Source organism: Asterias rubens, chromosome 20, assembly GCF_902459465.1.
Source record: "Asterias rubens chromosome 20, eAstRub1.3, whole genome shotgun sequence".
NCBI lineage: Eukaryota > Metazoa > Echinodermata > Asteroidea > Forcipulatida > Asteriidae > Asterias > Asterias rubens.
Window position 1 is genome coordinate 9,037,791 of NC_047081.1, and position 24,210 is coordinate 9,062,000.

General features: G+C 37.5%; 1 protein-coding gene across 2 annotated transcripts in view; it reads left to right on the forward strand.

Moving 5' to 3' along the window:
* The window catches only part of LOC117303927 (follistatin-related protein 5-like), a 33,828-nt gene that overhangs the window by 1,735 nt on the left and 7,883 nt on the right, over window positions 1–24,210 (forward strand). The window contains exons 2-7 of one of the 2 annotated variants that reach the window (XM_033788390.1): window positions 9,404–9,512; window positions 10,880–10,916; window positions 20,311–20,796; window positions 21,158–21,274; window positions 21,695–21,901; window positions 23,882–24,051. In XM_033788390.1, the coding sequence (XP_033644281.1) occupies window positions 9,432–9,512; window positions 10,880–10,916; window positions 20,311–20,796; window positions 21,158–21,274; window positions 21,695–21,901; window positions 23,882–24,051 (1,098 nt within the window). In that variant the 5' untranslated portion in view covers window positions 9,404–9,431. The remainder of the gene's footprint in view (window positions 1–9,403; window positions 9,513–10,879; window positions 10,917–20,310; window positions 20,797–21,157; window positions 21,275–21,694; window positions 21,902–23,881; window positions 24,052–24,210) is intronic. The other variant, XM_033788392.1, reaches the window with a different exon arrangement.

Sequence of the window (24,210 nt, forward strand, 5' to 3'; positions counted from 1 at the left end):
ACTGAGTATACAGTGCTAACACACATCGGTGCATGGGTTTAAACCAAATATGACTATTTTTTATCCCGATGCAAATTTATTATCTATTATATAATGGTTCCAAAAACAAAAGGCATACCTTGCCTTTAAAGGGAGGTACACGTTTGGTAATTACTTAAAACAAATATTAACTGAAGAACTGACTTGGTAACGTGCATTGGAGAGCTGTTGATAGTATCAAACATTGTGAGAAACGGCTCCCTCTGAAGTAGCATATTTTGAAAAAGAGGCAATTTCTCACTAAAAGTCTTTTACTCCTATCTGAAAGCACACAAATTCGTCCACCAAGGGTGTTTTTCCTCTCATCATTTTCTCGCAACTTCGATGTCAATTTTCGCTCAAATGTTCGCAGGCTTGTTATTTGATGCTCATGTTTGGATACACCAAGTGAGAAGACTGGTCTTTGACAATTACTAATGGTGTGCCTTCCCTTTAACGTGATACTTAGCTTGTTTTTCTTTTCATCAGAATATTAAAATTAATTTATTTGCACCTTGGCATTTGCTGGTGTCTTACGACTGTGATTGCCTTGAGGGTAAAACTTGATCAATAGCAAGCTCCAGTTTAGGCGAAATTGACCTTACAAATTGTAATAATTTTGATAATACTGCAGCTTAAGCTTCGCAAATTGTTACTTCTCGAAAAGGGATTGTATTGGGTTCATATAAATAATCTAAAAACTATTATACATTTTCCTCAGTCCAGTTGAAAAGATTTTCAAAGGTCTTAATAGTTTCATGAAGATTTCATATTTTGCATCAACCTAAACTGTATTCTATACATTTTTGGCCCAAAGCTATAAGGTAGTCAAATTGCAACTTCATATTTGTAATGATCAAAAGTCCATTAAATGTAAATATTTAAATAAATTAAATGAAAATTTAAACAAAAATCAACAAATAAATGTTTGACTTAGAAAACGAAAGTTTCTTTTTTGCCAATCAAATACTTTCAAGATCACTCTATAAATCAAACCTTTTACAAGAAGCTCAAAATTGCAAAAGCAATTTTATCAAACCCATACAAATTATACTTATGACCTCACAGTCACGAGCAGACGATATTATTATTGTGCTAAGGCCAAAGAATTTTGGACGACACTTTATTCAGTAATGATTATTACAATGATGTCATTCAATACAACAGTGCACATGTATGCAGAAATTAGAAAAGCAATGCAGTATGAGGTATAGACCTTTATCACCATGTCACCATCTTGGTCATGTTCCCTGTTTCCAATAACACTAATGAATGCTAAGGCCAAATACAAAAAAGGTACCAGTTGATCGTCCAGATTTAAAAAAAAAAAAAGAGGGGGATGAGGGCCTTTTTATTTATTTGTTATTAATTTGTTTTCCAAGATGGCTGTTTGTATTTCAAAACAAACAGGCAACAAATTATTCAGTTTGAAACACCGCAAATCTATTTGCATGAGGACCCGTGTTAACAGGGTCGGATTAGTATTACACTAAAAGATTTGCTAGTATCTGGTAGGCATTCACTAATATTATTTCATGAAAGGATGGATTTACAAAAATCGAAAAAAAGAAAAGAATGCGGGCTGGTATTTTTTTTCCGGCCTAATATTCATTGCGCATGTCACCAGACTATTATTCCATCCAGCCTCAGTTTGGTTACATTGAGTTGGAATGGTGTAAAATAAAGATGGCCACACCGTGATAAAGGTCTATACGTCAATGATGATTCAATAATACGCAACAATATATCTGATTGATTTTTCTTCTTCTTCTTCTCCTTTTCGTTAAATTGCTCCACGTCAGTATCCAAGGCAAACTTAAATTCATTTACTCCTCCCTCCCTCTCAAATTCACTAACTCGATATTTGAAATTGAATCACACTGCTCCGTTTCTCTTTAAATCAATATCAACACCAAGACAAGAAAACAATAAATACAGTTTCTTGTGGAGTAAAAAGGGAAAACAAAGGTATAATAATGTCAGAGGTCGCGTGTCACATAGGGGGGCGTTTCCTCATCAATCTTAATGTGTGTTAATTGCAGTTATACGTTGTGCCCCACGTTAAAGGGTTTTGAGTACCTTTTGTATATCAATTTTTGTGGCCATAACATGAATCCCTAACTCACTGTGAATGAAGATGTGTGTAACATATTTTATCTGTAGACGTTTCAGCTTCATTAGTCGTATCTTTTGAGGAAAAAAAGGTGAAAATCACAGAGCAATGTTTTCAGGAGAGTTGCGTAAATCCGTTGAACATGCTAAAATAAATTTCTTCTCACTGAGACGAAAATTACTTTCGTGAAATTGTTTGACTCACGACATCACCTCAGCAAGTCATATTTTAAGTGAAGCTTTATACCATAATTATCCGTGTAAGTTTATTGTAAAATCTGTGGACACTTGTGTTTTGTGTCGTATACAAAAAGTAACTAACCCCTTTAAAGGCAGTGGACACTATTGGTAGTTACTCAAAATAATTAGTAGCATAAAACCTTTCTTGGTGACGAGTAATGGGGAGAGGTTGATGGTATAAAACATTGTGAGAAACGGCTCCCTCTGAAGTGCCATAGTTTTCGAGAAAGGAGTAATTTTCAACGAATTTGATTTCGAGACCTCAGATTTAGAACTTGACTTCGTGTGACTAGGGTGTTTTCTTCTTTCATTATTATCTCGCAACTTTGATGACCGATTGAGCTCAAATTTTCACAGGTTTGTTATTTTATGCATATGTTGAGATACACCAACTGCGAAGACAATTACCAATAGTGTCCACTGTCTTTGATGAGAGGTGGTTTCAGAAGATAAATTGAAAATTAATTAAGCAACTACAAACGCATTAAAGACGGTCAATATATTAACCTAATAAGGGTTAAGTCAGGTGCATACTTCCTGCGAATGCGAATACGATACGAATTTTGACGTCACAAAATTCGCAACGAATAATTTATAGTCGCATCGTTTGACTTGTCACCATTGGTAATTAGTCAAAATAAGTGCATAAAAACTTACTTGGTAACGAGCAATTAAGAGCTGTTGATAGTATAAAACGTTGTGAGAAACGGCTCCCTCTGAAGTAATGTAGTTTTCGAGAAAGAAGTAATTTCCCCACTCAAATATTTGAATTTGATTTCGAGACCTCAGAATTAGACTTTGAGGTCTCCAAATTTAGCATCTGAAAGCACACAACTTCGTTTGACATGGGTGTTTTTCTTCCATTATTATCTCGGAACTTCGACGACCAATTGAGCTCAAATTTTGACAGGTTTGTTATTTTATGCATATGTTGAGTTACACCAAGTGAGAAGACAGGTCTTTCACAGTTTATCAAAGGTGTCCAGTGTCTTTAAAGACAGTGGACACTATTGGTAATTGTCAAAGATTAGTTTTCACAGTTGGTGTATCTCAACATACGCATAAAATAACAAATCTGTGAAAATTTGAGCTCAATTGGACGTCGAAGTTGCGAGATAATAATGAACGAAAAAATACCCTTGTTACACGAAGTTGTGTGCTTTCTGATGCTTGATTTCGAGACCTCAAATTCTAAACTTGAGGTCTCGAAATCAAATTCATGGAAAATTATTTCTTTCTTGAAAACTACGTCACTTCAGAGGGAGCTGTTTATCACAATCTTTTATACTATCAACCTCTCCCCATTACTTGTAACAAGAACGGTTTTATGATGATAATTTTTTTGAGTAATTACCAATAGTGTCCACTGCCTTTAAAGTCGAAAACCTCTAGCCGCCCACTAGCTCTTCAATAATTTGATTTTCCTCCACGGGCCCCTCTTCTCTATTACATTCAGTACACAACTACACGTTAGATTCAACCTATTGAATTTATACAGCCGGGATCGAAGTTCATTCTCCTTGGGAAACGGCTCGGGTTGTGCATTGAGTACGCGTTTTTATTTGTCATCCTCTACCCCAGAGGCAAATGGGGTTCATCGGGGGTGGCTGGAGTCTCCAAAGATATTGTATTGCGTTCAATATTCGTTGGCATATTGTACGATTTGTTTGTGGGGGGGGGGGGGGGCGGGGGGCGGGGGGGGTAACAACATTCTACTTTTACTTCTGAATTCAGACTGGATCTTATTTCATTGGTTGAAACCTGGTTGAAAATCAGTTATGTTTGTAAATTTGTGGACGGGAGCAATGCAATGATATTGGATAATTTTGTTTCTCGAATTTCGTACCGCCATGTGAAGTTTGTAGAAATATAATGAACTCTAAAAAGGAATGCATTTGCGATTTTTTTTGAAAATATGTGGATTATAAAGGAAATACAAACACTATAAGAAGATAAAACAAACAAACAAACAAACAAACAAACAAACAACTTATAACAACATAACAACAACATCAGCAGCAGTAGCAGCAACATCAGCAGTAGCATCAACAACAACAACAACAACAACGTCAAGAAAAGCATTTCCGTTTGATTAATTTGCATAATTTCAGGAAGTTTGTCTTAGACCAAAATGTTATGTTATACCTTGAAAACAAAACCTCTTCACTTGTATAAAACTTATCAATTTATCACTTTCCAAGACATGACATTCAAATCAATCAAAAAACAAGTCCTGAAATTTTTAAAAAATCCTTTTTTTCCCCCTCAATCAAAGAATCTTAAGGCACAGTTTGATCGACATACACAATTATTGTACGCCCTAAAACAACGGGGGCGAGATGTCAGAATGCGAGTACAACACGCCGTGCGCTCAGTCGCATTCACGGCGCAAGCTCTAGCATAATTCGCCCAAGGCAACCAAGCTGGTTTAACACACACGTCATGCATCATACACTCTACAGCAAAAATCTGCTGGTAGCTAGTAGAGTAGAGGCCGCTGGATACCCTGGTGCACCTCCGCGCCATGTCTGCGAAACAAGGAATGAAATAACAATTTTTACAAAGTAGATGACCTGACTGATTTGCACAGTGACTTCTGTTCGGTTCTTCTGGCCAAACATATACCGTGGTAATTTGTTTTTATCTATTAATATTCGAGCCTGGAGGCGAGGAGCGTTTCCATAATTCATCAGCGAAGCGATTCACTTTGGGACTGAGGGTATCATTGTTTTTAATTGATAACCATTTTACATTTAGAGTTACCTTTTAATTTCTTACGCATCATTTGTGTCAGCGTGTTTGGACATACTATTTACTTAGATATCACAATCTTTTCAAATTTTCATTTAAAGGGGCACTTTGCGTTCAAATTTCTAAACACTGACCAGTGCAGTATCTTGCCTGCCAGACTAGCAAAATAAAGTACAAGGTCACACTAAGGTGTTTTTCTTTCATAATTTTCATGCAACTTCAATGACTAAATGAGTCCAAATTTTTGACAGGTTTGTTATTTTATGCATATGTTGAGATACGCCAAGTGAGAAGACTGGTCTTATACAATTTCCAAACGTGTTCAGTGCCTCTGAAGATGAGAAGAAAGCAAGACGGTAAATTATAAGAAAGAACACGGAAAATCCAGCCTCCTCCCACCCCTATAATAAGAAAAAGGACACTCCTTAGAAGCAATCCTCATCATTGTGAGAATCCTACACTGGAAGTAATTGTGTTTTATTCTCACCGGTGAATCTTATTAAGTTTTAGGGTTTCTGAAGGAATTTTCGAATTATTCCAGCAAGGTGATGAAATCGTGTTCATTCCGCGCCATCGACACACACACGATTGATGAGTCAGGAGAACGTCATCAATGTGACTGTTCTATTTTCTCGTATAGTCTCAATTCAAGAAGTGGATTAATGAAAAGAAAAACCATTCAAGCTTCATACTTTATTCAAGGTTGTCATTGTCATACTATGAGCAACCATGTGACTGTTCTTTTTATCTTATAGTCTCTATTCAAGAAGTGGATTACTTAAAAAAAAAAACATTAAAGGTTGTCACGCTCATTGTATGGGGGACTTAATGTGACTCTGCTAATTATCGTAGTCTTCATTCAAAAAGTGGATTACTGAAGAAAAAAAACATCAAGGTTTTCATGGTTATTGTATAATTTACTTTGTGTGAGTAATACATAATGAGGGTTTGGGTACTTCTTGTAAGACACAAAACAAAACACAGATCTACATTAAACTTACATGGTTTGAAGATTTAGAAAGCTTCCTTTAAAATATTGTGCCTTGCTGATGTGCTGTAGTTTTTGAGTAATGAGTAAAACAATGTCACGAAAATAATTTACGTCTCAATACAAATTTGTCTGTCCAGGCTGTCTTTAACAAGCCTCCCGGCTTAATCTGACAGCCTCACATTCTCATTTTTGGGGGTCTATTAGATTAACCATTTTTCCTCCATGTCCATATGATTTTGCTGATAATATGTATTTGCCTATATACATGTTATATTTTGAGAAGAGATGAAATCAATGTTGATGAGAATTGAATTGAATGTCATTATGCAAATTTTATAACAAACAATTGGAATGAGTTGGTGTTGATGGAAGAGTGATTGCAAGGTCATGTTGATTATGTATGATGAAGTCTACCGGCAGTGACTGATAAGTACGGGTCAACCCTCATCCATCCATTCCTGAAGACAATTATTCACAGAATAATAATGCTCTGTCGAGACAATAGGCTTTTCATTCATAATAATGCACGCCATGAATATTGTCTCTACCAGCAATCCGTATAATTGCGTTCAGTCGGTGAACGTAATACTCTACTTGGATTATTTCTCATTTTACAGAAATCCCCAAAATATTGAAAACATTGATATCTTGGTTGGATCTGACCCTAAATGTTAAAGGGTTTTGATACCTTTTGTAGATCAAGATTTTGTACCTCTACTCACTCTGAATTTTAGATGTATGTAATATAAATTTACCTGTATAAGTTTCAGCTTCATTAGTCGTCAAGTTTTTGAGAACGAAAAAGTGAAAATGTGATTCGCGTAAATATGTTGTAGGCCTACATGCTAAAATATGTTCCGTCACCTGAGAAGAAAGTCTCTAATTTGTGTTTAATTTATATTTCTTGTGAGGCGCGCTGTGTTAATTGTAGAGCGCCATGAGTTATTTTCGTGACATTGTTTTACTAATTTCTCAAAAAACAAAAACTACAGAACCTCAGCAAGTAATATTTGAAGCGTTCTACCGCAAATTCGAGCTGAAGCCCCAAAACGAATAATGAATAGGTTTGCATTTTGAATGTTCAACATTTCTCGTCTAAATTCAAACATTATTTTTTTTTGACATGTGATCATTATCACGTATAAGAATCAACAATGATGGGAGAAAAAAAGATAAGTTGACAACAAAAACTCTCACTTGTTAAATTCAGCTCGCTGTTTTCGGTTGTGCCCTCCTCAATAGATTCTAGATGAAAGGCAAGTATATTTGTGAGTATATGATGGGAGTTGACGTTGAAAAAAAAGAACAGACAAAACCCATTCACTGACGATAAGCTGTTTCCATGGAAATAGATTTGGAATAAGTAGGATGACAGTCGTGCCTGTGAGGGAATTTCTAAACAAATCCCTTGAATGAAAAATTGCTCTTGTTTCTTGGAAGCCATGAATATCCGATGTCTGCTCGAATCGTCTGATCGCTCCCCCATTGTATATCATAGCAAATCAGTCACATAACCTTTTTTTATGAAGTAGATCGTTCGTTAGTGTTTTTTTCTTCTTCTCTCAAATTGTGTAGTTCTTAAAGGCAGTATACACTATTGGTAATTACTCCAAATAATTGTTAGCATAAAACCTTACTTGGTAACGAGTAATGGGGAGAGGTTGATAGCATAAAACATTGTGAGAAACGGCTCCCTCTGAAGTGAAGTAGTTTTCGAGAAGAAAAAAGTAATTTTCCACGAATTTGATTTCGATACCTCAGATTTAGAATTTGAGGTCTTGAAATCAAGCATCTAAAAGCACACAATTTGTGTAACAAGTGTGTGTTTTCTTCCATTATTCTCTCGCAACTTCGACGACCAATTGAGTCAACATTTTGACAGGTTTGTTATTTTATGCATACTTATTATGTTAAGATACACCAAGTGAGGAGACTGGTCTTTGACAATGACCAAAGGTGTCCAGTGCCTTTAAAGGTATTTTAGAGGTAAAAAAAAAAAAAGAGTCGCGGACAGTGTTCATGTTTTGTGTGACCAACAAAGTAGTAAACCTATTAAATTTAGGGCTTAATCTGTTGTATGATGAGTCAGGAGAAAATAGTGAAAAAAACGGAAACAAACCAGTTACGCCCCTTTGAAATGAAATTTCCACAGGTTAGTTTCATAATACTTTTATAAATGATTAAAACAATCGAACATTTTAAAAGAAAACCATAGGTATACCTCGCCTTTATAATGACGATGTGATATACAATCTGTATTTAATATAGATGCCTGCTGTCTAATGTAATTGTAACACTATGCGGCATCCAATATCTCAAGTCATGACATACACACTTGTCTTAAATTATAAAACTAACAAACCCAGAGATGGATTGCAGTCTATAATGACAGCGATTTGCAAAGCAATCAACATCTTGGATGAACATTGGAGGACAATCTTGGAGGAAAGATGAGAAGGATTTATTTTGACGTTGGATATTAAGAAATCGAGAATATTACAAGTGATGATTAAAGCTTTTGCATGCATGGTGCGAGTAATAACAACAATCTATAGTAAACTTGCGGGTACAACCATACATTAAATCTTTTTTGAAGGAGTGTTTGCTCTGAAAAGAGCCGGTTTTGGTTCTCGACGTTTCGAACAGTATACTCTGCTCACTTTAGAATATTTTGTTTTAAAATTATATATATTTTTATACTGAGAACGTTCCATGTATCGTATTTCCACGTGACGTATACAAATAACAATCTGAAGAAACAAGAGAGAACGGAGATCTCATAGATCTGACATGAAACAGCAGTAGAGCCTCGCCTCCGGTACGAAACGAAGAAAGATCAAAGATGTGTTTAAAGGGAGGGTGAATACTCTAAGAATAAATTACTTTAAAAACTGACTTCGTATGGAACACTGGAGAGCTGGTGATATTATAAAAACTTAGTTTTTGAAACGACCCCCTTTGAGGTAATTTAGTTTTAGAGATGGGGCTTACTTTTCGCCCCCAAATTTGAATCTGCTTTCAGCTTCGGGCATGAAGCTTTTCTCGGGCATCTGAAAGCACACGATTCTATGCAGTCAAGATGTTCTTGCAATTTTGATGACCAATTGAGCTTAAACTTTCACTGGTTTGTTATTGTTTGCATGTGTTGGGATACACCAAGTGAGGATATTGGTCCTTGACAATTACCAAAAGAATACCCTGCCTATAGTAGAAAACCTAGTGGCCTTAAAGTTGTTACTTCATTTTTAATAATTGTCATCCGTTTTATCTTCTTTGTTTCTTTATACGTAGGACTTGAAGGATTTTTCTGTCGGTCATCATGATGCGGGAATTATCAGTTTGTTTAGTCCTGGTGCTTGCAGTGGTTTGCATGGTGGACGCAAGACCCAAGACACACAAGGTAAGATGTAAACCAACCATATTTAAGGGGTGTCTTGGCTGAGTGGTGAAGAGCACCGGACTCAAGCTCCCGTCTTTCTGATCAGCAGAGTGTGGGTTTGAGGCCTGGTCACGACAATGTTTGCTCCTTGAGCAAGATAATTAACAAACTTTATGTTGTCATTCGGATGGGACATATGAGTGGCACGGTTGGCTTGTGCGTAAAGCGCTCGCCTCTCACCAAGGTGACCCCGGTTCGATTCCCAGTCGGGGCCATATGTGAGTTGAGTTGTGCGTTGTTTCTCTGCTGTGCCACGAGGGTTTTCCAGACTATCCGGTTTTCCTCCATCGGGAAACAATAAAACACTTTCGATCTTGTGTGCTCCGTGGTCATAATGGGTTGATGTGGCTGGCAACCAAAGGCGCCCTTGCATGCCTGCTTCTCGAACACGTTGTAGCCGCGTCCTTCGCAATTCAGCTCTAGCTGCGAGTAAGGACGATTAGCCCCCCCCCCCCCCAATTATTATAAGGCCCTAGGTTCCCTGTACTAGAACTGGTAGTGCACGTAACGGAAAAAAGAACACTTGATTCTGGTTCACTCCAAGCACCCTTGTTTACCAAGTTTCCTCAGGCCTGCGAGCTACAGTGATTACGTTCACGATGAGATTTTCTTGAATTCATCCAGAAATATAAAAACTATATACGAATATAATAGTAATGTAGTAAATCATTAATAATCTTCTTGAGACAATAAAGAAATAAAAAATAACAGGACGGTCAAGATCATAGACAATCCAGTCGACACGACAATGTTCTCGATGTAAAATAAAAACGTGAAGTTTGTCTTAAAGCCATTATACACTTTCGGTAAACAGTATTGTCCAAGTCCCACACTTCGTGTATCACAACTTATATATAAAAACACAAACCGGTGAAAATTTAGGCTCAATCGGTCATCGGAGTCGGGAGAAAATAACGGGAAAACCCACTCTTGTTTCTCGCGATTCGCCGTGTCATGACATGTGTTTAAAATAAATCCGTAATTCTCGCCATCGAGAATTGATATTGTTATTAACGTTTTCTCAAAAAGTAAAGCATTTCATGGAACAATATTTCAAGAGAAGTCTTTCACCATTACCTTCTGTAAACCCTGTAAATTATTTGTAAATCTGTAAACTTTTTTGTTGTTCTGTACCGAAAGTGTATATAGCTTTAAAGCCATTATACACTTTCGGAACAAAACAAAAAAGTTACCGAGAGTGTATAATGGCTTTAACAACAAGGCGCATAGAAACACACTCAATCCGTTTGTCTTTTTGTTCAGGAGCACCTTGTGGAATTTTTATTTAAGAAATGTTTCAAACTCCATGTGTCATTTGTTTCCAACAGAGGCGTCATCATGGCGAAGGGGACGCAGAAGAAGGAGGTAAGATATATTTATTTAATTTTTTATTCTGGTTTTCCAAAAGAGGAATTTTAAAGGCCAACTCATGTTTGTAAATGTACTCATTTCATAGAGTTTTATTGTGAGTGGGAAAAAACTACAAGTCTTCGTTTTTAAAACACTTTATAATGTCTTCAGGTGAAAACATCTTCTTTACACTGCCTTGGGATTTTTCTGAAGTGCGTTATCTTAAAAGAAAATCAGTGTCTGGGTGCTTTTAAATCCAAGACGATCCAACCAGATATAAGGAGATGTTTTCTTGCCTCCTTGTTTGGAGGGAAGAGCCTGCTCGAGATGGCATTTCGAGACCGTCAGATAAACAGAATTATGGAACGCCTTCTAGCTATAAATATTCCCAGATTATCCGTGTTCGGCATAATGTAAAAGAACTACGTGCTGTCTGGTCGTGAGCTGCGCTTGACCTGCGTTCTTAAATTCATATCATTAAAAAATTCAGACATTTAAAAAATAAATAATTTCTACAGAAGTATTTTGACTCATTGATTTGCAAAGTTTATGGGAATTTAAAACATGAGTTCAAATCCCGCAGACATATAATGGGAGTGTTCCCTTTTTTACGAAATTGTGGGTGGGTGGGTCAAGGGATAAGTGTATTTCGAAAATCAATTCAATTTAATTCGAAATTTACTTCCATTATGCAAATTGAATTGATTCAAGTAAATTTACCGGAGTCAATTAAAATGACAGAAGAAAGAAACACATAAATATTTACAGGTAAAAAATGCCCGTTTGTCTCTTCCGGAACGTCCATTTTTATCGGTCAACATATTTCCTTACGACTTTGCCTGATTGAAAGATGGCATACATTTTGCTAAACAAAGTTGCATGCTTGAATTAAGCTTAAAAAATAACAATGATTATTGCGATATAATTTCAATGTTAAAAAAAAATTATCTTTCCTTTTACAAGCAAACACTTTTTTTTCGACACTCACGTTAGATAATCTTTAAAAACAAATAGTAAACAGCATGGCAAAAGCGCTGAAAGGAGCTTGTGTTTCAGAAAAGGGCAAACGGAAACTAGGCCAGAAGTGCCCCTCTAGAAAAAAAAAATATTGCACCCCCTTGTGCCCCTAAAATGTTGCTCTAGCTTCGTCGCTGCTCCACAATACGTACATATTGGTACTGTACCTAGTCGAGATGCAACAGTCGAAGATAAAGATTTTTTCCTTGAAGATATGGAAGAGATTAAGTCGCACCTTTCTTTAGTCATGCTACCTGTCGATCGATACTGCCATGCAAAGAAGGGATGTCAGCTGCATGACATGGAAATTGCTGAAATTAAAATACGGTTCGAGAGGTTTGTGGAAACATGTTATGGAGACTGCCCTTGCTCTACGGTGGAAGCGATTGTACGCACAATAGAAAGGATCTGTGATGACGTTCACCCCGGCCCACATTTATGTTTAGTTCACGCCCACTGGTCATGGTGATTATGTACACCTGGCTTTTCCATAAAGGTTAACATGCCCCCATGGTGGATGTTATGTAATAGTTAAGTATTTAAGGCACACCCAACGTCGACTCGTGGTCTGTATCCTTCCCAGGTGCGCCACCGAGACGACGGTGCATTATTCGTATATTATTTATCAAGTATATTTTCTAGTATTTCATTTGAGTTGTGTTTACATAAAACATCCTGTTGTGGGTCTACGTTTTCAAGAAGAAGAACGTTTAAGTTGTGTTTAATTGATAAGTTCGATCCCTTGGGCGGGATGGCTGAGGAGGCCAAACCGTCCATAACAGATCGTATACCTGTAGTTTTTGGAACAGTTCGATGTTGTAATCTTATAAAAATAAAGGGGTGTATGTCGCATTTTTTAAATGTCAACTGAACTCCAGAGCGATTATGTTCATGCAGTAAATAAATAATCCCTTACACATAATTCACATAATTTTTTTTTTTCATAACAGAAGTTCTTTCAAACGAAATGTTTCTCAAAATGCATTATATTACCACAAGCTGCTGCACTTCTTACGACGTAATGCTTTAATGTTACACGTATACAGACCCTTTAAAGGCAGGGTATACTTTGGGTAAGTTGCAGACCCCACTTGGTGTATCCCAAGTAATTATCAATCTATGGAAATTTGGGCTCAATTGGTCATTGAAGTTGCAAGAGAATTGAAGAAGAAACCACCCCTATGATTCAATTTCTTGAGAATGGCGCGTCATGCATGCCACCTTTCTCGTCGATTCAAATTTGTAGGTAAACAAATTACTTCTTGAAGGAGCCACCCCTATGATTCCATTTCTTGAGAATGGCGCATCATGCATGCCACCTTTCTCATCGATTTCAAATTTGTGGGTAAACAAATTACTTCTTTCTCGAAAAGTACATTACTTTAAAGGGGTTGTTTCTCACATAAAATCAACAGCTCCCTTATGGTATTTTATAAAGGACACCTACTAGGCGGCTTTTTTCCACGCGGCGCCCCCCCCCCTTTTTTTTTTAGCGGCGACTCTTTTTGTTTTGGGCGGCGACTTTTTTGGGGGAGTAATTACCAAATGCATACCTTGCTTTTAAAGGAACACGTTGCCCTGGATCGGACGAGTTGGTCTATAGCTGAGCGTTTGTAACCGTTTTTTATAAAATGCATATGGTTGGAAAGATGTTTTAAAAGTAGAATACAATGATCCACACAAGTTTGCCTCGAAATTGCGTGGTTTTCCTTTTACTGCGTGAACTAACACGGTCGGCCATTTATGGGAGTCAAAAATTTGACTCCCATAAATGGCCGACCGTGTAGTCGACAAGGTAAAAGGAAAACCGTGCAATTTCGAGGCATGTTTATGTGGATCATTGTATTCTACATTTACAACATCTTTCTACCCATATGCATTTTATAAAAAACAGTTACAAACGCTTTTTATAGACCAACTCGACCGATCCAAGGCAACGTGTTCCTATAACACAGATTGTGAGTTTTTATTATTAGTACTGACGCGGAGGAAAGAGCATCACTAACAGGGACAGGAATGTCTATCAGATTAACCAATGAATGCTGAATTAATTCGTTCACTACGTGATCCCGATGTGTATAAGCAATTAATATAATGCCAACGGTTAACACTTCGAGACATCACGACACAAAGACGGAATACAATCATTTCGTAAAAACATTTTGTAAAATACATCAAGATAAAAACAACGAGTTCGTGTTTAGTCTACTTTCCAATCGGCTCACCAGTGTACGTCTCACCGCCCTTAATCGCCCACTTTCGCGCAATACCGCGCCCAATTTGAAGCAGCGTAACTGTAGCCTCCTCCATCCATAATGATAGTTTTATGAGGTAATACCTAGACCTATAATCCCTTAAGACGCTACGGGCTGTGTTTCTGGAAGCCAGACTCATTTGGATTTTTGTTTTTGACAGAAGACATGTACTGACTGAACCTCACATACATAACATTCTGTAACTGACGAACATAATAACCAGTGGCCTATATGGTCGCCCTGGGACATTCAAACATGTATAATATTTTTGTGAACATTATTTTATGTAACTAATCATGTATTTGGCTTCATCCCAAGCCACACGTGGACCTTTTCGAAAATACCTATTGTGCAAAATGTTAATGAGATGCATGCTGGTCTAGATAGGGATCGCTATAATAGCTATACCAGCATGCAGCAAACATTCAACGCCTACAGCGCACAGACTGATTATTTGCGATAAGGTCTATATTCACGAAAATATGTGTGATTGAGAGTACAAATCATGAGTATATATTAACATAAATACCCACGAGTTGAGCCCCCAAATTGCAAATATTTACGTAAATGCATTGTTCGATGTCCCTTTAGGGCCACCATAGTTGGCTGTCTCACCTCGGTTCCAATTATGACTGCCATGATTCATTCCCGCGACCATAATACACGAACAAATTAAGTCAGTCTGCGACTATACCTGATTGTTTATGAATAGGAGGTTGGCATATTATTTGCATGGCCAAGGAGCACTTTGATGAAAACGCTTTCAAAGTGAAATCAAGAAGGGATCCCCTTTGACAGCCAAAGCAAACACAACCTTACAGAGTACCTCTTCAGAAACTAATAAGATGAAAAAACCATCTCGTTGCTATGGTTTCCTTATGATTTTTTCAACGAGTATGATGTACGTATGTTTTAAAAGCAAATATAAAGGCGCTTATTTGTTTTGCTCCCAAGTCCTTCACTAGTGAGGAATGACAGAACAAATTTGCCTATATTATTATACAAAGTGATTCAAGACGTGTTTAAAAGCACTTGACACTATTGGTAGCTACTCAAAAATAAATGTTAGAATAAAAAATGACTCGGTAACGAGCAATGGGGAGCTGCGGATAGTAAAAAAACAATTATGAGAAACGGCTCCCTCTGAAGTATCGTAGTTTTGAGAAAGAGGTAATTTCTCACTAAAATATTAAAAGGCTTTAGGCCTGAAGTTTGTTATAGGCATCCGAAAGTATGTGCAAATTATGTTTTTTTAGGTTTGTTTTTATCTCCTGCAATTTCGATGACCAATTAAGTCAAAATTTTCCCATGGTTTGTTACTTTATGCATACGATGGGATACACCAAGTGAAAAAACACCCTTGTAGCACACAAGTTGTGCCTTGAATTCGAGACCTCGGCTGAGGTCTCTTATTCAATTCAAAATAATGTAAAGCGAGAATTACTTCCTTCTCAAAAACTACGTTACTTCAGAGGGAGCCGTTTCTCACAATGTTTTAAACTATAAACAGCTCTCCATTGCTCGTTTATCAAAGAAGTTTTTATGCTAACAATTATTTCGAATAATTACCAAAAGTGTTCAGTGCCATTAAGCTTTAAATTTTGACTTGGAGAATTCTGAAATACATGCTGCTTGGGTTTAGGTCAGTCTTTGTTGATTTTACATACGTCAGGAATCAGGATGACAAACAATAAGATGCTGATTCATTTTGTTTCTATTCCTTACTCATCGGTCTAAGAAGCTGTCTCTCTCTCTCTTTCATTGAGATGACTAAAAAAGAAGACAATTTCATTGTGGATGACAACACCCGGCATTCCACTCTAAATGTCAAATATCGATCTTTCTGAGATTCTTTTGTCTTTCTTCAGATAAGCTGTGAAAAGATGTTGCTTTCATCAGAGCGTGGTGACATGTTATAAAGTGATGCACGGGTCTTATGTTATTTTCAAGAACACTTGTTTTTTTCTTCATTATTATGAAAAGATATTAGTGTTGATGTTTTACCGTAGGTAAAAAAAATATTCTCACCGAGACGAACAATATTTTCGTGAAATTGTTTTACTCATTTCTCAAAAAGTACCTCAGAAAGCAATATTTTAAGGGAGGCTTTCTACCATCGTTATCTTTAAACCGTGTATAAATTTAATGTAAATCTGTGGACGTCTGTGTTTTGTGTCGTATACAAAACGTACCTGAACCCTTTAATTCCAGTGAAGATGAATGACTCACGGCAGACATAGCTAAATCCTGGAGAGTTTTCATCAACGAGTCATCTATGTCTACTCTTATCAACATACCGAAGAGGCTCAATGGATCCTTGAAACATCGCCTTCTCAGCCCCCCACTTCTCCCCCGCCCCTTCCTCTCTAGTCCACATTGTCAATGGTTCGTTCTATAGACCTTTATCACGGTGTGGCCATCTTGATTTTAGTCCATTCCAACTCATTGTAACCAGACCGAGGCTGGGTGAAATAATAGTCAGGTGCCATGTTTGCGCAATGAATGTTAGCATTCATTAATGTTGGAAACAGGGAACATGACCAAGATGGTGACAGGTCTTTACAACAAGGCTGCTTATTCCTTCAACATCGTCCTCTGATCAACCCCCTCACCCTAGACTTGACTCAAGTCCCAATCCCTTTTATTCTGTCCCATCGTCTATCATCACTCCCCCAAACCTGTGCCTCAAGAGACCTTTATCATGGCGCAGCCATCTTGAATTTCTCTCATTGATATCAATGTCATCAGACCGAGGCTGGATAAACAAAATAGTCTGGTTCCTATTTGCAAAATGATTATTAGCATTTATTATTGTTAATTGATATGAGGAACATGACCAAAATGGAGGCATCATGACAAAGGTCTATAGCTACATTTTTTTTTTTTTTTTTTTTTCAGTTCAGTTTTTTTTCCCACTCAATCATTTCAGATGACAAGATATAACATAGAGTAGTTAAGATACACAATTGATTAAGTGGTGGAGGACTCCCAAAAGCAAGCTTGTAGGGTGGAGTCCCCCAGGGATGTGAGTAAATACAAACGTAGTTTGTTTTCAGAACAATGCCTGGGATATTTAAAACACAACAAAAAGTTACACATTTTGACGGCGGATATGCTTAGGGACCTCTCGCACGAGACAGGGGCCCAATTTCGTAGAGCTGCTTAAGCACAAAATTTTGCTTAAGCAAAAAAAATACTTGTTTAGTAAAATCAGATTACCGGCCAAGACTCCACTCCAGCTCTATGAAATTGGCCCCTGGACTTGAATCAAGTTTACCCCCCCCCCCCCCCCCTCTTTCTATACAGTCACCAGCAGAGCGCATACTGGCCTATAAGCTAATTTGAACATACATGGCTCACGCCATGCATGGTAATATTGATCTTATATGCATAGAAATCCAACCATGTGAATTGAGCTTATTATTTCTAAATCCCCCAATGGTAGTGTTGACAGTTACTGTACATAATATCATTAGTGCTTCATAACGTATGCAATATAATTATTATACTGGTTGAAGTTATGCGTATTTATTTATTTATTTATTTATTTATTTAATATTTATTAATTCATTAAAAACAGTTGGTTTGTTGTTTATTTATTTATTTAGTGTTGTAGATATTTAGTTATGCAGTTGCTTAGTTGCTATAGTTATTTAGTTATTTATTAATATAGTTATTTAGTTATTTATTAATGCAGTTCAGTTAGTCAACTATTTTCTTTAGCTGTTCAGTTGTTTAGTTATGTTTAGTAATTTTGTATTTTTTTGTTCTTAATGTGGAATATGCTACTTTTCAAAAATATTAAGCAAAAGCATACATCAAATAAAACACACTAATAAGATACTCAACTTAATTATTTAGTTATGTAGTTATTTAGTTATTTAGTTGTTCCCCCTTTTTAGTGGAGCTTTTATTTTTAGACTCCATTTATTCAACTTCGGTAATATACACAGTATAAACATTTCTTTTTAAAAGATATTATCTTTGACTTTTTCATTGCCTTTTCTGTGGTGTTATATTGTTGATTGTCGCGTATTGGTGTTTGTCATTGTTTGTTTTTGTCGTTCTTATTGTTCAATGTAATTTTGCTGTGTTGTGCTTACTCTTTTTAGCTTAATGTTTATAATATGTAAAATACTGTACAGCGTTTTGAGATTTTTTTTTATGTAAGACGCTAAATTAAAAATAAATTATTATATAAATTATTATTATTATTTTTTTATGAACTGCAAATACTGATAGATCAGTACATCAAGTTGATGAAAGTTGTTGAGTCAAAATTCAATTCAATTCAATAAACGTTTATTCCACACTCTTGTTGGAAAAAAAACAATTGTGCGAATTAAACAGTCCATAGAAATTTAACAAATACATAGAAATTTAACAAATCTAAATAACCACATACCCTTTTAAAATTGCAAAATATGCTTAAAGGCAGTGGACACTATTGGTAATTACTCAAATTAATTATTAGCATAAAACCTTTTCGAGAAAGAAGTAATTTTCCACGAATTTGATTTCGAGACCTCAAGTTTAGAACTTGAGGTCTCGAAATCAACCATCTAAACGCACACAACTTCGTGGGACATGGCCGTGTTTTATTCTTTCAGTGTTATCTCCCAAGTTCGATGCCCAATTGAGCTCAAATTTTGACAGGTTTGTTATTTTATGCATATGTTGAGATACACCAACTGTGAAGGCTATAGTCTTTGACAATTACCAATAGTGTCCACTGCCTTTAAAATGTATTCTTATGTCCGTTTGGAAGGGCCCCTTTTTCACACCAAGCGTGTTGATTACAGCACCGAAACACTGCAAGGAACACACACACGTCTACAGCTCTCTGCAACACCCTGAATAGACTTTACTCAAGGCCCGATCCCGTGAGAGTCTCTGTTATTCTCAGTCCCATCGCCTATACCTTACGTCAGAAAACTCCCCCAACCTGTGCCGAGACCACATAATACATAATGACGGCGGATACACTTTAGGGACCTCTAGCACAAGAACGGGACTTGAATCAAGTCTATGCAACACCCCTGAAATGAAAAGCGATACCCAGGGCGTCACAACCCTGGGGACGAGGAGGACTTCACTGTCACATCAAACACTCCACCTCCCTCCTCAAAATCAACAACTAAATGTTAATTTAAAGAGCATTTCCATCTCCATTTGCATCCTGTGCGTAGAGTAAGAGATCTTCGAGCTAACATTCCAACAGATACAGAACACTCCATGTCAATAAAACTCATCCCCTTTATTTTTGTCTTCTTCTCTTTTTACCTTGTACTTCCTCCATGCTTGTACGATCGAACAGTCATGCTTGATTACCGCACCAACGGCACTTGTCTACTCCCGAAAGGCCAAATAATATATATCACTTTCTTGTTTTAATAATCTCCGAGACATTAAAAACAAATAATATATCGGGTTTTGTTTTCCCTTCATAGTGCTGTGGGCGATAATTTCGATAATGGGTTGTAAGGAGAAGTGAAAGAAAAGGGAGAAGTTTGAGAACAGATTTTTTTTTTTCGATGTGTACTGTAAAAGCCACTAGGGGGAGAAAAATGTAATGTTAGACCACGTTTTTTTGTTCATCACTTGTGTGAAATCATAGAGCTAGGTGGGTCATAGCTCTATGGTGAAATCCTACGGTGTATACTTAGTTTGCGGTAACACCATGAGGACAATGTGGGCCCAATTTTATGGAGCTATTTAAGCAGAAAATATTGCTTAACAATCCTTAAGCAATAATGAGCAAGATACCAGTCACAAATTGTACATGTGATGTGCTTTTTTGGTTGATGATTTTCTAAGAACTATGAGGTTTTTACAGTTACTCCTTGCACCTACATGGTGTGCCCAAAGGGAAGCGAGTGCGCCTTTAATATCCATCCTTGGCGACCCGATTTGCATATACATGGGGAATGCAAACCCCATCAAGTACGATGTTCTTCTGTTTATAATTAGCTCTTTTTATTTTGCAGTTACTCCTTGCACCTACATGGTGTGCCCAAAGGGAAGCGAGTGCGCCTTTAATATCCATCCTTGGCGACCCGATTTGCATATACATGAGGGAATGCAAACCCCATCAACTACGATGTACTTTTTTATAATAAGCTCTTTTTATTTTGCAGTTACTCCTTGCACCTACATGGTGTGCCCAAAGGGAAGCGAGTGCACCTTTAACTCCAGCCTTGGCGACCCATTTTGCATATGCATGAGGGAATGCAAACCGCATCAACGCCCTGTCTGCGGCTCAGACGGGGTTGTCTACGACAACCACTGCGAGCTCCACCGTGCAGCGTGCATCCACAAGAAGCACATAGCCGTGGTGAGAGACACACTGTGCGTCAAGCCGACACAGGAACTCATCGGAGGTCAACCGGAAGTGTACGAGGAGAAACCGGAAGTAGAGCACGAGGTCAAATCATCGGCACCGGTGGTCGAGAAAGACCCGGAAGTAGATGAGGTGAACCCGGAAGTAGATGAGGAGGAGGATGAGCAGATTGTGGAGGAGGAGGAACCGGAAATAGAGGAGGAGACACCGGAGGTTCATGAGGAGAAACCGGAGGATGTTGAAGATGATTCGAAGGAAGAGACTGATGAGCCAATTGTCGAAGGTTTGTAATTAATTGTTTTTAAAATATATTTCTAACATTTGTTTTCTTCATATTTTTCAATTCATCCTTTCTCAAAATAGTTTATACGACTGTAGTGCTTCTCTCACCATTGCTAGATATAGTCTCAAATGTTGAAGTATGAAATATCTTCGCTAATAAGGATCGATTCGACATTCTTTTGAAAAAAAAAAGAATTTGTTTTAAAGGTTTTCTCAGCAAGTTTGTATTCCGCTGACACAATATGTGACATTTGTTGTACAGTACTGTCTTTCTGTGTGTATAGTTTTGCATATGTTGACACAACCAATTTATACCTTTAATCTGCAAAACTAAATAATAAATAATTCGATTTTTATTTCAGAAGAACCGACTGTATCGAATTGCTCACCTGACGATCTTATCGATTTTAAATCGAACATTCTTGATCATTACCGGATCCAGTTCAACAACCCAACCGACGATTCATCACAACCCGAATGTAAGTCGTCAGTATCGAGTAATCCAATAATCGATACAGTTTTCTGGAATTATGACTTAATTTCAGAGAGAAATATTTCGCATTAATTTATTTCCAGTATCAACTTCATAATCCGGAAGCTTTCAGACTAGAATTATATATGGTTTTTTCATTTTCTTTTTTTCTTGCCAATCCTGTATGTTTCATTACTAAAGTGATAAAAGTTTCCTCCAAGCTAAGGCCATATTAAACATTGTGACTAGTATTTTTTTTAATGAATTTTACCTGTATTTTATGAACCAGACCTGGGAGGGTGCATCATTTTTTTATGACAGTTTTTTTGTTTTACTGTTCCCTTTCCCTGGACGGCCTCTTCTTGTTAAAATAGTTGTATTTTTCAAATAGCTAAAATAAATAAACTAAATAAATTTCTTCTTTAAGTGGACAAGAAATTCCTGGTGAGTTTGATGACGAACCACTTCGATACAACACGTGACAGTCTCCTCACGAGGGACGAGATTTCCTCCGTGATTGCGCGAGATAACGTCAGTGGGCTCTCCGCTAAGTGCTCTCTCTTGGACATCTTGAGCTTCTTCGACAAAAACGCCGACCAGAAGCTGGATCCTTATGAGATGTATGACGCATTCGGTGAGTATGTAGTCTCGGTTGGCGATCTTTTGTATTGTTCTTTGTCACCGGTAGAGGGCGCTACACCGACTGTTTGGGAGGCTGTTTCAGAAGTCTACCAATTTGGATCGAGTGATCCTGCAGCCGATTTCACGAAACGCTAGGATTAATCCTATATCGAGTTAGGACGAGCATGGAGGAAGGAAGAGAAGGAGCTCGAACGACCCGCAAAACCGCAGAGTAACAACAGAATACTCTGACAATGCCCCTGTCTGGCATGTGGAAAAAGATAGGATACCTCCAGCTGGACGGCCGATTAACGAGTAGGATTAAATCTCTTTGTACAGAACGTGTGGTACCGCCAGTGTGCGCTCTTGCCTGCGTGTAAAGTTGAATCATTGGAGACAAGAATTGTGAATATACACGTTTTCATATACCGTTTGTGGTGTTTCACGGAAACATCATGGTATATTTTTACATTTTTTTGTGACTTTCCGGTCACTAGCGGTGGTTCAAAATTTGGGTATTAGCACACGAGGGTGGTTGGTATTCAATTGTGTTTTTCGATTTGGTGAGCACAAGTGTACACAATTTTTATCAGGTCGCAAAAAAGTTGTTTTTCTGTATTATATCCATACGACATACGACACCATAGTTGAGTGAAGAACCAAGTGCGCACGCGCAAACTCACGTACGCCAGGTCGCCCATTGTCTGTGTAAGGTATGTGGGTGATTACGAGGTGTCGTTAAACGGTTGCGGTACCATACCACGGGTTCGACTTTTGAAGTCCCCCTTCGTTCGAGCTCCTTCTCTTCCTTCCTCCATGGGACGAGTAACCCGTCCTAACTTAAGATAGGTTCAATGCGGCCTATACGTCTTCGGATATACGGAACTTAAAGACAGTGGACACTATTGGTAATTACTCAAAATAATTATCATCATAAAACCTTTCTTGATTGTAAGTAATGGGGAGAGGTTGATAGTATAAAACATTGTGAGAAACGGCTCCCTCTGAAGTGACGTAGTTTTCGAGAAAGAAGTAATTTTCCGCGAGTTTGATTTCGAGACATCAAGTTTAGAATTTGAGGTCTCGAAATCAGAAAGCACACGACTTTGTGTGACAATGGTGTTTTTTCTTTCATTATTATCTCGCGACTTTGACGACCGATTGAGCTCAACTTTTCGCAGGTTTGTTATTTTATGCATATGTTGAGATACACCAACTGTGAAGACTTATCTTTGACAATTACCAATAGTGTACACTGTCTTTAACTCGTCCTAAAATTCCAAGGTTAATCCTAAGGTGATAAGTGTTTGGAGAAATTGACGGCAGATCTTTGTATGATTTGTGTTGCGGGCGGACATTAATTCGTCTTTCAACTAAGTATATACGTTAACAAAAAAGAACACTGCCAAAAGAAGAGTAGTGAGAATGTTGATACGAGGCAAGACAGTGGAGGCGGGAATTACATACAATAACCAAGAACAATCGGTCAAGAAGTTTTAAACTAATATTGCAGAACTTGCACTAGCAAAGGTATGGGCTCGATCGAATCCGACCAGGCTAACCGCCTATTTCACAATGATTAAAATTTAGTAATAAGGTCTTGAATTGAATCACATTTTCTTGATTTGAGCATTCATAGACTGACGTGTAAAACGGGTCGGGTTTTTCCAGCTTGGCATGTGTAAACCCTTTCTGTAAGCTTTGCTGAGTTCTTTTTTTGTCGGGAAGATCAAATGCACAAGCAAACAGTCAACAAAAAAAAATAAAAAATCCCAAAACGTGGTGATCAACTTCACTGACAACTATTTCTGAAAAAATAAAGTGATGATTCGTGCCTTACCGAACAAGTCGTCTCTACTATTTTGATAACTCTCTTTACTTTTGTTCAATATTCTAGATGTTCAGAATTTCTGAAAATTTATGACTCGTGCCTTACCGAACAAGTCGTCTCTACTATTTTGATAACTCTCTTTACTTTTGGTCAATATTCTAGATGTTCAGACGGTAACCATTGCTGAGAATCTTCGCCAGATGCTTAAGGTGGCCAATGCTGGGGATAACATCGTCTTGGTCTGTGGTATCGACGTAGAAGATAAATCACATGTTATCTGGCAACGCAATGGAGTGGATCTCGTTGATATCCCACTATTGGATGGAATGAAGGTATTAAGTTATCTCCAAAAAACAAACATTGATGGAATATTAGGCCGTGTCCGAATTGGCGACTTCGGCTACAGCTACGGCTAGATCAGCGCGTCTGTCAGTATTGAAGAATAGTAGACGCGCGCGATCTAGCCGTAGCTCTGTAAACGAAGTCGCCAA